The 15,989-nt window shown below is 51.7% G+C and overlaps 1 protein-coding gene across 4 annotated transcripts in view; it reads left to right on the forward strand.

Moving 5' to 3' along the window:
* The window catches only part of ESRRB (estrogen related receptor beta), a 164,885-nt gene that overhangs the window by 101,192 nt on the left and 47,704 nt on the right, over nt 1-15,989 (forward strand). For all 4 annotated transcript variants that reach the window (XM_081292380.1, XM_081292379.1, XM_081292381.1 and 1 more), the window contains one exon: nt 13,234-13,643. In XM_081292380.1, the coding sequence (XP_081148506.1) occupies nt 13,247-13,643 (397 nt within the window). In that variant the 5' untranslated portion in view covers nt 13,234-13,246. The remainder of the gene's footprint in view (nt 1-13,233; nt 13,644-15,989) is intronic.

Consider the following 15,989-nt stretch of genomic DNA (forward strand, 5'->3'; position numbering starts at 1 on the left):
TAAGGAAAATCCATACATTGTATTTAACCAGGATTACTGGAATTCGATAGGAATGGATTTCAAGGTTGATTCCTTAGTCACTCTCCCAGGGACAGTGGACCCTGTGTCTCTGGACTCTGCTCCTGGGGTGCTGGCTGGCTCTCTTTCTTGAATTCTGGCCTGGTCTTGTTACTCAGGTCCGTCACTGTCACATTCTGAGCTGGTACAGGGGGTGAGGACTTTGGAACATGGGTTTACATGGCGTTACCTGATGTAAACTCTCAGGCCTCCTAACTCAGCTCTTCAACAAATACTTCTTGAGCACGTGCTGTGTGTGTCTGTGGGTACTCTAGATCCTAGACTGGAGCACAAGAGAGACCAGTCCCCATGGATGGGGAGCAGAGGTAGGGCATGATTAGCACAGCCAGGAAGCAGCTGGGGTGGTCTGGGGCGCAGCTCAGGGGTACAGCACCTGTTAGCCTGCAGGAGACCCTGGGTTCAATCTCCAGCCTGGGGAAAAAAGAAAGGAGAGAGAGACAGACAGACAGACACACACATACCCAGGGGCTCTGGAGGCTGGGACACATACATAGTGACTCCCTCTACAAGTGGTTGAAGGAATCAGTGATGTCATCCAGAGTCCCAGGCCTTGCGCAGAGCAAGCCCTTCATTTGGGGACACTAGTATCCTCCTTACTGAGATCAGAACCAGATTCTCTGGTTGGCTGCAGTGACAGGTCCCCACCTGTCTGCCTTTTGTCATCTGTCCCAGCTGCTGGTCCGTGCAAAGACTGAGAAATGGACGCAGGATGAGGAAAGGATGCTGGGAGCCCCAAGCGTCCTCTGTCATCCCTGCTGTGCATCCAGCCACATAGAAGGGGTCACCTCATGGAGACCAAAAATGTGAGACACCTGAACAGCCGGTTCCACCCTGGGCTGCAGAAACAGAAGTCTAGAACCAGTCAGAACTGGCCTGGGGGGCGGGGGCAGGGGCTCAGTGACACAGCACTGGCCTAGCAAGAGCAAGGCCCTGGTTCCAGCCCCGCACCACAGGGGGAGCGGTGCAGGACTTACCTGGAGACCTGTGCTCAGTTCTGATGCTCCTGTTTGGACACAGAAGATGGATCGTCCTCAGTGACCCTACAACGGTGGCCCTTGTGATCAGGGAGTGGAAGCTGCTCTAGCCCTCTGGCAGGCTGACTGCAGAAGGGCTGAGACTTATGCTGTGGAGTTGTATGAACTCTAGTTGGAGGAGAAATAGTTTGGTTCTTCACCAAGCACTTTAGTTTCTAACTTCTACCGTTGTGGCGGGGCTGGGGATTGAACCCAGGGCTTGACACCTGCTAGGCAGAAGTCTCCCCTTGACTACATCCATGGCCCACAAAGCACTGGAAACGAAACCCCAGAAGCTGAGGGATCTAAAGCTGCTGCCTCCTGGCCCTGAGGTCCCCTGTCCCAGGGTCCTCCTGAGGCAGGCGGCCACCTAGTTGGGAGATGGTGAGAGGGGCTGAAACCTGGGATAAGATGGCCTAGAGGCTCAGAGGTCTTGGCTGCCTGAGGCCCCTGGCTGGATTGGCTCTGCTGGACCCTCCCTCTTCTCTCCTCCCTCTCCCTCCCTCCCTCCCCTGGGAGAGGCCTCCCAGTTCTTCAGCCCCTCCCCCTCTCAGCTCCTCCTTGGAGGGGCTCCTGGGACCACGCTGTCTGGATCCCCCACCGTCACCCTGTGTCCTCCCCTGCTTTCCTGGGTGGCCCCGGGCACTGACTGACTTTATACCACTGGAGGATTCCTTGTCACAGCAGAGTGGGCAGCGCCGACTCTTACTCTCCACACCTGGGCACAGAAGTTCCTGTTGCTCAGGTAACATTTTGGCGACTGTGTTTGGCAGGAGCCTTCTCATGAGACGGTTCTGGGGCCTTCCGGTTTGTGGTTCTGCCATCTTCCAGGGCCTTGGAATCCCCAGAGGACTTCCGGGGACCTGCAGATGGAGGTGTTGCAGGAGGTAGAGGAGCAGAGCAGGTCTGGAGCCAGTGAAATGTGGTACTGGCTTTCCTGAGGCAGGGACCTGGGCACCTGGACCACAGGTGTATCCCCAGGGCTGGAGCAGGGTCTGGGTGCAGCAGATACTGGGACAGGACCTGAAGGTGTGAGCGAGCCAGCTAGAGGGCGTGAGCTATTCTTTTGGTTAAGCCGCAAGCCCCCTCCCGTGAACTAAGGCACCAGGGAACCGCCCATGCTCACTCCCTGAGCAGACACTGCTTGGGCTTCAGGGCTACCGGCGGCAGCAACTGAGGCTCTAGAACATTCTGCCTCTAACCCTTGCTCTTCTCTGCTGCCAGCTTCCATATTCTTCCTCTCACTGCACACTGGTGGGACACATAACTTGCTCAGTTCTTGAGCTCTCCGTCTTGCTGCTTCTGTCCCCAGAGAGGCAGCCCTGGCACCAAAACCTCATGGGAGGGACCGATTGTCCTAGCTTGGACATCTGTAAGAATCTGGCAATTCCTTAGAGTATGTATGAGTGTGTGTGTGTGGGGGGGAAGGACACCCCTTTTGTCTGAAAATGGACTTTCCTAGTGGAAGTAGCAGGCATGCAAATGCATGGTTACCTGGGGGGGGGATGGGTAGATGCATGGGGGGCAGGGACAAGTGGCCATGGGAGGAGAGAGGGAGGAAGAGTGTTTCTGGCTGGAAGACTGAACTTTTTAGAGACAGTAAGCAGAAGCCGTCTCCTTATTACCCAAAGGGGGTATGAGAACACCTGCTGGTATTTACTGAGTACTTACATTTTCCAGGCACTGTCCTAGGCCCTTTTCTGTATTAACTTGCTAATTCTCAAGACCACCCTGAGACAGGCGTAGTATAATTCTCATCCCCATTTTACAGAAAAAGAAACAGAGGCTGGGCTGGGGATGTGGCTCAAGCAGTAGCGCGCTCACCTCGCATGCGTGCGGCCTGGGTTCAATCCTCAGCACCACATACCAACAAAGATGTTGTGTCCGCCGAGAACTAAAAATAAATATTAAAAATTCTCTCTCTCTCTCTCTCTCTCCTCTCTCACTCTCTCTTAAAAAAAAAAAAAAAAAAAAAAAAAAAAAAAAAAAAAAAAAAAGAAAGAAACAGAGGCACTTTCTGGTTCAATAACCCAGTTCATAAGGGGCAGAACTGGGATTTGAACCCAAGCAGTCCAGCTCTACACTAAGCCACATAGCCCAGCCCCAGGGCCCTTGTGAGAATTCAATGCCATGTGCAGAATTCACTGCCGAATCTGTTCAAGGACAATGGGGGGATGTTGTTGCCACACCACTGCTTGACATAGAGGGAAAATCAAAGCAGGTTGAAGAAGAGGTGCCACATGCCTGTAATTTCAGAGGCTCGGGAGGCTGGGGCAGTAGGTGAGCAAGTTCAAGACCAGCCGGCAGCTTAACGAGATCCTGTCTCAAAATATATATAAAAAGGGCTGGGGATGTAGCTCAGTGGTAGAACACCCCTGGGTTCCATCCCCAGTTCTGGGAAGGAAAAAAAAAAAAAGAGGAGGTGAGATAAATTCCCAGATGGCAGATCTCTGGTAGCATCTGAATGGGGGAGGACCCGAGGAGTGTGTTGGAGCATCTTCTGAATTTTGGATGCTCTCCTTCGCCCTCACATACTTTGAGATGGTCAGACCCAGAGCTGGCTGAGCAAGCTGAAGTAAGAGCCCAGGAACTTCGGGGCCTGGCATGGGGGCACTGACTGAGCGGACCCATGTTTCAAAGGGCCAGCAGAGGCCGTCTGCAGGCTGAGGACAGGACCCTCACTCTGTCCTGGCAGCCACTTCACATCCAGTCATCTCTGTCTGCTTCAACAGCCTCTCTCTTCTCATTATGATAGATGCAGCCTGGAAAACCGTGGATAAAAAGCCCTGATGGAAAGACACTAATTACCCATCATTATTTTCCATGCCGTAATTTGTGTGGAACGAGATTTCCATCAGTTGTCCGGGATCAGCCTGGTTTTGACTAATCTTTCTGACGACAAGATGCTTAATTACAGATCTTTGCCAGAGTTCCAGCATGCGCAGAGGGAGGCCAGCACTCTCTGGAGCCACAGAGCTGGAGGGTCATTTTGTAGCCTTGACCCCTGGGGGCCCCCAAGGGAGAAAAAAAAGAGTTGTAGGATGATAATTCCTGGGCTGGGTTGGGTGAGGCCCTAGGTTGGATCCCCAGCACTGCAAAACAAATGAACAAAAAACAAAACAAAATTAAAAAAAAGAAGAAGAAGAAGAGCCAGGTGCAGGGATACAATCCCAGCTGTTCAGGAGGCTGAGGCAGGAGGATTATGAACTCAGAGCCAGCCTGGGCAAGTTAGACTCACAATTTTAAAAAAAGAATGATGAATGTGGTTCAAAGGTCAAGTGCCCCTGAATTCAATCCCCAATTTCACAGAATAGCATCTATCATAATGCTTGGTTCACATCATGTCTCATCTTTGGGCTGTTCCCAAAGTAAGTACCCATGAATACATGTCCAACAGGAAAGCTGGGACCTCAACAGGGATTCACATCTTGCTATGTGTTATCCTGCATTTTAAATACTATTTTTTTTGGGGGGGGGTTACTGGGGATTAAACCCAGGGGTGCTCTACCACTGAACTATATCCCTAGTCCTTTTTTATTTTAAATTTTGAAACAGGGTCTTGCCAAGTTGCTCTGGCTGGGCTTGAACTTGTGATGCTCCTGTCTCTGTGTCCTGAGTTGCTGGGATCAAAGGCTTGTGCCACCCAGCCAGGCCTTGAAAACTATTTTAAAGGAAGTTCATCTGTTATTTCTGGTGCCTGGGGGTTGATTTGTAACAAATACAGCCTTGCTGGAGGGCCTGAGAATCTGCCTTAATGAATGTCTTGAAGATGCTTCAAATTAATCATTGAGATGTACCTAAGAGTCTCTCAAGTGTTCAGAGACCATTTTTCTTCTGTAGAGTGGGCTCCTATTTCAGTCTGGCTGATCCTCAATCTTCTTAGCCACTCCCTTGCTGTCCTGGTATATGGCAAGTTCCTTACGGGATTATCCTCAGTTCTAGATCTAGGGAGCTTGGATGAGGAGAGGGGGTTGGCTGGGTTTAACCACAAGTCTGCCAACCGCTGAATTTTCTGGAAGGGTTTTCTTGGGAGAATCACCACGGCGTTAACATCTTCTTACTGCTGACTGGGGAACCAGCATTGGCTTGAGCCTTTTGCATTCATTGGCTCAGAGAGGATGACCTGGCTACTCCAAACCCACGGTACTATGGGGCAAAACAGGCACATCCACTACCAGCGTCCAGACTCTCAACCATTAAATGACCCAGATGCTTGTCCTGGACCTCAGATGCATGGCCTGAGATCAGGGGCAAAGAGGGCTGCAGGGGTAGTTGTTCTGCATGACCCTGATCCTTGTGTGGGGTGGGAGGATGTCACCCAGTCCAGGGGAGAGATCAGACCAGTCCCTACCTGGGTCCTGCCTGACCCCCTTGAGGCAGGTATTTCCCTGGGATTCCAGCCTAGAAACCTATGATTATCTCTTGCTGATACCCAGGAATTTCTCATCCCCTAGAGGTCTAAGGAAAACAGTTCAGCAGCTTGGGTTTCATTAGAACGTTCGAGATTCTACTGGTCTCTGTTCTAGGATCGTCTTCAACTCTTGGCTGGCAGAGTGATGTGGCAGAATTGGGGGAAGTCCCCTGCTCCCAGCAAGCACAGGCATCCCCGGAGGTCAGGCTGCTCTGGGGCCCCACACTAGACACTGAGGAGGCCGGGAACAGGGTCGGGTGGGGGCCAGAGAGAGGCCACGTTGGTTTAGATGGTGAAATTGAGGCCAGGGCAGCTCTCGCTGAGCTCCAGTCCCAGGGAAATGATGCCTCAAGGGACTTCGACCACTGGCCATTGCTCTTTCAAGAGGCATCTGTCCCCTCCCCACGAGGAGTCGATAGTCATCGATCCAGCTGGGAGCAGGGTCCAGCCACCACAGATGATGGACTCACTGGACTCCCCCTCCTGAGCACAAGGGCTGCAGCCTCCTGTCCCTGTACTGAGGCTGCCTGGACCCCACCGTGGCCACCGACTCCAAGGTCAGGTTCTCAGGCCCGACGTCCTCTCCAGCCTCCAGCCTGCTTGTTCTTTCCTTCGCTGTACCCCAGCCTCCACCCTAGAAAACGCCACCCTCCAGGCCCCTCCGTCTTCTCCTAGTCCCACCCTGACACCCTGTGCTCTCCCCAGGGACTCACAGCTCCTCTGTCCAGCTCTGCTCCTGCACCCTGTGTCCACCCTCTCTGAGCATGCAGCAGGCCAGTGGGTCTCGCCTGTGGGCAGTTTTGCCCCCAGAGGGGATCTCTAGTGAGGTCTGAAGGTTTTTGTTGACATCTGTTCAGGGATTGCCAATGGTCCGGTGTGTAGAGGCCGCAGTCTCTGGAACATTCTATAATGCAAAGAACTGCTCTGCCCCAAATGCCAGTCATGCCGAGGCTGAGGAGCCCAGGTCTCAGCCACTGGAGGACGTGGGGCTCCCCTTGTGACGCTGCCCCTGCAGAGTCCCTCCCTGCTTTCTGCTCTCTCTGCCACCCACAGCTCTGCTGCAGATTTCCTTCTTCTTCCGGGTCTCCCTGCCCTCTGGCCTCAGCCTCTGCTCCTGGTACCTCCCCCTTCACACAGTCACTAGGAGGTGAGTGGAGGCACAGGGGCGAGGAGGCCTCACTCAACTCCTGCCCCATCTCTGACAAACTTCCCAGCAGGGGTGTCGGTGCCTGCCTGTGAGCCCAGCCTGTCTCAAAATTAAAAAATGAAAAAAAAAAAAATTGGGGATGTAGCTCAGAGGTAGAGCATCACTGGGTTCAATCCCCAGTAATGGTGGAGGGGAAGTGGTAGAAAAAACAAATAAAAAACACTTCCTATTGCACAACCGGCCCTCCTTTTAGGGTTGGAGCTCATTTCTCTGCCTATGACCTTCCCGGCTCCTCCCAGGCCCTGGAACTGCTTTGTTTTCCCCAGTGGTCCTCCAACTTAACACCCATAAGCACCACAACCAGGCTGCGCAAACGAAATTCAACACCACCCCCACCCCAACCCAGATTTCTGGGCCCCACCTGCAGAGGTGCATATTCCAAACAGGAGTGGGGCCGGGCGGGCGTGGTGGTGCACGTCTATTATCGCAGAGACTCGGGAGGCTGAGGCAGAAGGATTGCAAATCAGAGGCCAGTCTCAGCAATTTAGCAAGGCCCTAAGCAACTTAGCAAGACCTTGTCTCAAAATGTAAAAAGGAGAACAAATAATAAAAAATAAAAAGGGCTGGGCAAGGTGTAGTGACACCCACCTGGAACCCCAAGGGCTCTGCAGGCTGAAACAGGAGGATCCGAAGTTGAAAACCAGCCTCAGCAATTTAGCGAGACTCAAACTATAAAATAAAAAGTGGTTAAGCGTCCCTGGATTAAGTCCCGAGTACCAAAACCAGACAACAACAACAACAACAACAAAATGAGTGTTGTGGGCTAGGATCCTGGAAGCACCCTGTTCCCTCCCCTCAGCTGCCTCCAATGAAGGCCCAAAAGCAGATTGAGAAAAGCTGAGACTGATCTTTGCCATCTCCAGCCTTCCTGTCTTGATGTCTTGATTTGTTCTTTACCCTTAGCATTTAACATGGAGTGACTGATCAAATCGGGTGTCCCTAATCTTAAAATCTGAAATGCTCCAAAATCCAGAACTTTGGGAGTGCCAACCCAACACCACAAACCTGATGATTCGGTGTATACACACACCACACACACATACACACACACACACCAAGCACAAAATCATGTAAAACATTTGTGTAGGGCTGGGGATGTAGCTCGGTGGTAGAGCGTGTGCCCAGCATGCAGAAGGCCCGGGGTTCCATCCCCAGCACTGCAAAAATAATGTAGACATTTATGTTCAGCCCATGTGTATAAGGTATATAGGAAACACAAATGTATTTTGTGTTTAGATGTGGGTCCCATCCCCCAGATAACTCATGATACATATGCAAATATTCCAAAATGTAACCAAAAAAATCAGAAATCTAAAACACTTCTGGTCCCATGCATTTCAGATAAGGAAGGTTCAATCTATAATTCATTATCTACTTTGAGAAGAGAAAGGGGGAGAGATTAGTAATGATAGGGGTCAGTCAGGTGGGACCAGGATAGCCCAGGGCAAACTGGACGGTATGGACACGGTCATTTTTAGATACCTTAAATACCTTCCATTCTCAACATCTCCCTCCTCATCAAAGAAGCTAAACATTACCACCACCACCACCACCAACGAAAACATTCCTTCCCCCCTCCCCAGTCCCCAAGTCCAGGAGGCCGGCCACGTGTTAAGTAGATGGTACTGGAAGAAGGACTGGAGGTACATACCCCTCCTGCCACCCTTCTGCTGACCTTTTGGCTAAACTTCTTGAAAGAATCATCTGAGTTCGAAATCTCCTGCCATGTGTCTCCACCATGCCATCATCCTGCCCTGGGGCCAGGTCACCTCCAGACTGCCAAGCACTTTGGACACAGGCCCTTTCTTCCCTCTGACTTCAAAGCCACACGTGACCTGCTGCTCACTCCCTTTCTGGTCAGCTCTGCTCTAAACATTTCTGTGATGGGCTCTTTTTTTCTTGGCCACATCCTCTAGCTACCTCTCTGCCCTCTTCTTGGATTTCTTTGCCTCCGTCCTTCCTTTAATATTTTCTGTGAATGAATGAAGGAGTGAACTATGTCCCGGAGGTCAGGGAGAGAGGGAGGGCATGGGCTGCTTTCTCAAAGGGCCTAGTGGCTTCAGCAACATTCTCCCCCTGCCTGGTACATCCAGTCAGGCAGCCCAGAAGGGCCCCATGCCCCTCTCCCCTCCAGAGAATTCTCTACTCTTACCTCTGTGGCTCAGAAAATGACAGTGAGGCTTTGGAGCTCTTGGGGACAGTCAGAAATTGACAAAGTTGAGAAGGAGGAGGAGGAGGAGGAGAAAGGAGAAGCTGTGGCCTCTTGGGGGGTCTTCATAGTTTGCAAAATGAATGAATGAGAAACGAGTAGAGCAAGACCAGAGGGCACAGCAGGGATGCACTGTCAACACTGTGTCCCCAGGGCCCTTCCTGGCACTCTGTGTTTGTTCAGTATCTGAGTGTCTGTGGCTTCTAGGACAGAGTCAAACCTTCCTGAGATTGGGGGCTGTGCCCATCCTCTGCCTGATATCTAGCCAGCAATTGACACGTGGTGGGTGCCTCAAATATGGGTTGACTGTCCCTGGAAAAGACATTTTGGTGGCATCTAATAATGGTCAGTGAAATGAGAAACTGGGGCTCAGGCAATAACAGTAGCTACCAGGATTCCCAGGCCAAATCCTCCTAAGGCTGGGATCCGGTGTGCTTCCTTCTCAACCCAGGCTCCAACCAGGGCCTGCAGTGGGTGGCTGGACATGGCAAGATACTCATACCCTTTAGGATCAAGGACAGGGCCAGCAACTCAGGAGATCAGGGTAGGAGGATCACATGTTTAAGGTCAGCGTGGGCAATTTAGCAAGACCCTGTCTCAAGATAAAATTTAAGCTGGGCACGGTGGTGCATACCCCGAAATCCCAGTGGCTCAGGAGGCTGAGGCAGGCGGATTGCAAATTCAAAGCCAGCCTCAGCAAAAACGAGACCCTAAGCCACTCAGTGAGACCCTGTCTCTAAATAAAATACAAAATAGGGCTGGGGATGTGGCTCAGTGGTCTTGTGCCCCTGAGTTCAATCCCCAGTACAAAACAAAACAACAACAACAAAAAAGGCTAGAGGTGTGGCTCAGTGGCTAAGCATCTCTGGTTTCAATTCCTGGTACCAAAACAAACCAACAAACAAATAAATGAAGGGCTAGGAGTATAGTTTAGTGATAAAGCAATCGCCCAGCACGCACGAGGCCCCGGATTCAATTTCCAGCAACCCCTGCGTGCGCACTCATGTGCACATGCGCACATGTGCACGAATGCGCTTGCAAACTTACACGCACAAAGGAGGAGAAAGCAAGGTTTAGGAACACAGCCGTCCGCCCGGTGTCCCTGGTTGGTTGAGCCATGAGGTTGGGAAGGCACGTTGGGAAAAACCGTCCTCCCCTGTCTGGGAGAGGCTTCACATGCTGCTGTGCTTCTCTCAGGACAAATGCCTCCTGTACCTCCAGGGACAGTTGTTTTTCCCCCAGAACTGGGCATTGAACCCAGGGGCACTTGACTACTGAGCCTCATTCCCAGCCCTATTTTGTATTTTATTTAGAGTCAGGGTCTTAGTGAGTTGCTTAGCACGGGGATGGTTTGCCACTGTGCTGCATTCCTAGCCTTTTTAATTTTTTAAAAAAATTTGGGACAGGGGCTCACTAAGTGGCTTAGGACCTCATGAAGTTGCTGAGATTTGCCTCAAACATGGAACCTCCTGCCTCAGCCTCCCAAGACACTGTGATTATAGGTGTGTGCCATCATACCGGGTTCCAGGGACAATTCTAAGTCAGGGGGCATGTACTACAATAACTACCATAGTGACTGTTTAGGTTGAGTGCATTTCCTGAGTGCACTTTCTCTATGGAAGTGCCCTTCCTTTGGGGTCTGCTAGATAGGTGGCAGGGTCCAGAAGCTCTGGCCCAGCAGTAGAACTGGGATTCTCCTGTGAAGAGGAGAGCCTAAAGCAGCTATCAGGAGAGAAGAAAGGGATTAAAAGTTCAAGAGTGGGCTGGGGATGTGGCTCAAGCGGTAGCGCTCTCGCCTGGCATGCGTGCGGCCCGGGTTCGATCCTCAGCACCACATACCAACAAAGATGTTGTGTCGCCAAGAACTAAAAAATAAATATTAAAAATTCTCTCTCTCCTCTCTCACTCTTTAAAAAAAAAAGTTCAAGAGTGTGTGGTCAGCTGTCCTTCACGTGCCCTGAGGAAGGGCATCTGGAAAGGAGCTCACAGGTGCCATCCTTGTCTGTGTCCCTGTCTGTGCAGGCAGATTTTCCTGCCAGGCTGATGGCATTTCCTGGGGACGCGCCACTGATGGTTGGAGGGGGTAGTAGGTGGCATTGTCCGGAGATGACAGGACACTGGCCAGAGATATGTAAAAAGGCCCCAAGGAGACTCTCAACCAGGGGAACTTCTACTAATTCAGGGGAGACTGGGGAGTTGCGGGGGGGGGGGGGTCTCCTAGGACTCAGGAACATTCCATTTGGAACAGAAGAGACCCAGAGCCTCTGTCTTCACAGACTACATTCCAGGGGATTGTGAACTTGAGAGCAGGAGCCTTAGGTGGGTCTTTTGTCTTGGGATCTGCATCTCTCAGCTTCTGAGTAGAGTTGTGTTGGGTAGTCTGGGCACAATGGCACATGCCTGCCATCCCATCCACTCAAGAGGCTGAGGCAGGAGGATCACAAATTCTCAGCCTCAGCAACGTAGTGAGACCCTTCTCAAAAAAAAAAAAAAAAAAAAAAAAAAAAAAGGGCTGGAGTGTGGCTTAGTGGTAGAGCATCCTGGTTTTAATTCCCAGTACCAAAACAGAACAAAACAAACAAGTGAAACCCCAAAAGCATAAAACAAAACAAAACAAACCACCTGTATGGAACCAGAGTTCTTTCTCTGAACATTTGCAAACGCAGATGGGGAAACACGTCAGAGGTTGTGTTGACCATGAACTCATCGGTGGACCAGAGACAATGGAGGGCCCTCTGTCAGAAGGTCCACAGGCACATTTGTGGTCTTGGTGTGTAGCTAGGGCCTGGGATGTGGGGTTAGTTTTGGGGGTGACTAGGCAGCACTTCTCTAGGGAGTGACCAGTTTTTTCCGTGATGGGCTGCTGGGAAAAGGGGGCTGGCAAACAAGTAGTTACCACTACCTCTGAGAGGTTCTGGAGGTAGGACCCTGGCCGCCCCCCTGTGCCCTCCAGCACTGAGACCCTCCCGCCCGCCCGTCCAGGGGTCCTCTTCAACTGGGTGGTGGGTGGTTCCACCCAGAGCTGTCAGCCATCTTCCCAGCCTTCCTTTCACCTGTCCCTCAGGCAAAAGCACTGGCCTCCGCTCTCCCTCCACAGAGGAGGCTCACAGAGCGTCAAGATCTCGTGGTCGGGACAAGGCCAGGCCTCCTGATATCTGTCCTAGAATATGGTTGGCAGCTTGGTTCCCTTGAACACCAATCTCCCTTCTGTGAGCCCAGCTCCACGGCTTTTCTTATCCACACCCATAGAAGGAAGGTCCCCGCTGGGATGTGGGAGGGTCACACCCTTTCGGGCCTTCTTCCCCACCCAGCGTGGCTTGACACCGAGGGGCTTTGGGTTAGGAAAACCATCTACTGTCCTGCCATGTTTTCCTGGTGGAGTAGGGTGGCTTAGAGGCTAAGAAAGTCCATGTTCAAGACTGGGGAGGTAGCTAGCTCAGTAGCAGAGCACTTACCTTAGCATGTGCAAGGCCCTGAGATCAATTCCCAGCACAGCAAAACAAAACAAAGAAACTCAAGGTTAAGAAACAGTTGGGGGCTGGGCATGGTGGTGATTGTCCCTTGTCCCAGCTAGGAGAATCACTGGAGGCCACGATTTTGAGAACAAAAGAAACAATTGGAGGAGGGGCAGTGGGGACTGGAAGGCTCCCTCACGCTCTCTGATGGAGGCAGTTTCTTGGGGGATCCATAGGCTAGGTAGGAGAGGTCCTCCCTAAGGGTTTGGAAGGGAAACAGGGAGGGGTCAGGGAGCTGCCTTCCAGAAGCCCTCCATTACCAAGCCTGGACTAAAGCAAAACCCAGAGGGCAATCGGTCTAGCTGGTGCCCCTCTTGCCCTGGTCAGAAGACTTGGCCTTGGTGGCAGTAAGGTACTGTAGGAAGCGCCAAGTTCGTGCTTACTCGTGCACTGGTGGGGCTGCCATCATCGATGAAGGACACGGTGGAATGGGTTATCAGGCCATTGTACTTAGAGTGCCGAATCCAGGGCTTGCCACGGGGGGGGGGGGGGCAGTTACCTTGTAGCGGCCACCTGTTGTTAGGCAGGTAGGTTGGAAAGATATTTAGGCTGAACAGTTTATTGCAAAGCGCGGGGATTCCTGATCTGAAGCTCATTGATCTAAACAGTTTCCTTGAGGACTCACAAGGCTGCAGAGGTGATAAGGGTAGAAACTTGCTCAGGACTGTACCTCCGGGCCCTCAAGGCCACCAGCATCCCCAAGGGCTGGGCGTCCCGCCCCGCCCCGGCCCCGCCCCCGGCCGCGCCCCGCCCCCACTCGCACCTCCCTGGCACTGACTCTGCCGTGTGTCCGTCCACAGGCTGCTGAACAGGATGTCCGCAGACGACCGGCACCTGGGCTCCAGCTGTGGCTCCTTCATCAAGACGGAGCCGTCCAGCCCGTCCTCGGGCATTGATGCCCTCAGCCACCACAGCCCCAGCGGCTCGTCGGACGCCAGCGGTGGCTTTGGCTTGGCCCTGGGCACCCACGCCAACGGTCTGGACTCGCCGCCCATGTTCGCAGGTGCGGGCCTGGGAGGCACCCCGTGTCGCAAGAGCTACGAGGACTGTGCCAGCGGCATCATGGAGGACTCCGCCATCAAGTGCGAGTACATGCTCAACGCCATCCCCAAGCGCCTGTGCCTCGTGTGCGGGGACATTGCCTCTGGCTACCACTACGGCGTGGCTTCTTGCGAGGCCTGCAAGGCTTTCTTCAAGAGAACCATCCAAGGTGTGTGGTGGGCTGCGCAGGGCTTGGGTGCAGGGTGTTGGGTGCAAGGTGCTGGTGGGGGTGCCCTGGCCCCCTGGAGAGCCGGGCCCTTCCACTTCTGGCACCTGGATGCAGAGCTTCTGAAGGGCCTCATTCCTATGGCTCAGGGCCTCTTGCGTCTGAATTCTGGACAAGGACTCAGAAGCCCCAAAGAAAGTTCACACAAATACCTAAAGATGTGTGCCTCTCACCTGGTATGGGGAACACCCAACCGTGTGCCCCCAGCCAAAGAAGTTGTCGTGCCGTGGTAGAGCGCTTGCCTAGCACCAGTGAAGCCCTGGGTTCAACCTACAGGTGTGTGTGTTTGTGTGTATAACAAAGCCAGTCGTGGCGGTGCACGCCTACAATCCCAGCAATTCTGGAGTCTGAGGCAGGAGGATCCCAAGTTCAAGGCAGCCTCAGCAATTTAGGGAGACCCTGTCTAAGGGGAAAAAAAGATTATTTTTAAGTCATAAAACCTATCATCTTGCCCTGCCTTTTCAAACCTAGTGGAGTATATATAAAGCATCCTTCTCTTATTTTTAATCTTTTGTCTGTTTGTTGTTCTCTTATTTTTAATCTTTTGTTTTGTTTGACCTGTTCTGGAGGCCTCTTACATGGTAGGCAACTGCTCTACCTCTTACATGGTAGGCAACTACATCCCAACCCTTTTTATTTTATTTTGGGATGGGACCTGAGTTAAGATGCCCACACTGCCCTTGAACATGGGATCCTCCACCTCAGTTTTCTGAGTTGCTGAAATTGCAGCCATGGGCCACCACACCAGCTTGCTTTTAACTTCTTTTTTTTTCCCCCTGTGGTGCTGGGGATCAAACCAGGGCCTCAGGCATTGGAGGCAAGCACTTTACCACAAACGAAACTCCCATCTCTGTTTTCATCTTTTAATTGCACAAGTAAACTATGAATGTTTTCTCATTGTGAAGAATGCAGACGTGTCTGCAATGGGACAGATGCTTACCATGTTGGGATCCCTAGTTTGGTTTGGCATATCTTTAAGCTTTTTTCCCCCGATTCATTTGCATATTAGCTGAATCATGCTCCAGTGACCAGGGGGTGTGTGTGGCTCTTTCTATGGGTACTGGAGTGAAGCAGTCTGATAAAGTGTGCCAGAGCCCTGGTGGGTCCTTCTGTATAGTCACCCACAGGTCAGTTAGGGGTATTGGTGGGTACGCCTTCACAGGGCTGATATCAAGTTCATGGCACCCAGAGCCTGCTGTGAGTCTTACTACAGCAGGGCTGGAGCAGAGCACTTACTTCCGTTCATTCATCCAAGTTTTCTATGGAGCACCCACTAAGTTCCAGACATTGTTGTAGGTGCTGGGACAGCATAGACAACAGTCCGTGCTCCCCTAGGTACTTGAGGACCTGGTGCCCTCCTACCGGACACTCAACTGCAAATCAGATAGAGAAACCCAGAGACCTCTGTTCTGTCCCTGATCCTTTGCCCAAGGCCCTCTGTCGCCTACCTTCTTCCCCCAATTTCTCTTTTAGCAGAAGCAGGCTGAGCTTCTCTGGGAGGATTCTGTTTATATTCATTTAATAAATATTTGTTACGGTTTCTTCAGGTGACAATTTGTTCGGCCAGTCGAAGGCATTAGGGTTGAACTTTTTTCAGGTCTGTGTACTAGATGATGATGAGGCATGGGCCAGTCACCTGGGCCCCTGGGTCAGCCCTTTGCACCCATTACCTTGTAGCTGAACCTTGGGTGTGCTGCCTCAGAGTCTGTGTGTGCTTCCGTTTCTTCTCTAACCATTCCTGCCTCACATGGACCTGTAATGATAGATGAGCAAGTTAGTATATATGAAGCGCTTAAAATATTGCCTGGCATCTAGGAAGTGCTAAGTAAAGGTTATTATTTTGCCGTACTGAGAATTGAACCCAGGGGCACTTTACCACTGAGCTATATCCTCAGCCCTTTTTGAATATTATTTTGAGACAGGGTCTTACTATGTTGCTTAGGGCCTGGCTAAGTTGCCGTGGCTGGCCTTGAACTTGGGAGATCCTCTTGCCTCAATCTTCTGTGTAGCTGGGATCATGCCTGGCTACAATGGTTATTTTCACTTTAACAATATCACTTAACATATTTTTGATCTTAGAGAACCAGTTTTTGTAATCTACATAAACTTATTTTCTAAAAATTTGGGTGGTGCTGGGGATCACACGGCTAGGCTAGTCATGGGCCAGCTTTATACCCCCTGCACGTGGAGGAAGGCCTGGGGTCTCCATATTTGAAATGTGTGGTGTGTCTCCTGCCTTAGCCATGAGTGAGAGCCTCCTGGCTGATGATCTTGTTATGATTCAGTGGA

This window comes from Spermophilus citellus, assembly GCF_964194105.1.
Source record: "Spermophilus citellus genome assembly, chromosome: 4".
NCBI lineage: Eukaryota > Metazoa > Chordata > Mammalia > Rodentia > Sciuridae > Spermophilus > Spermophilus citellus.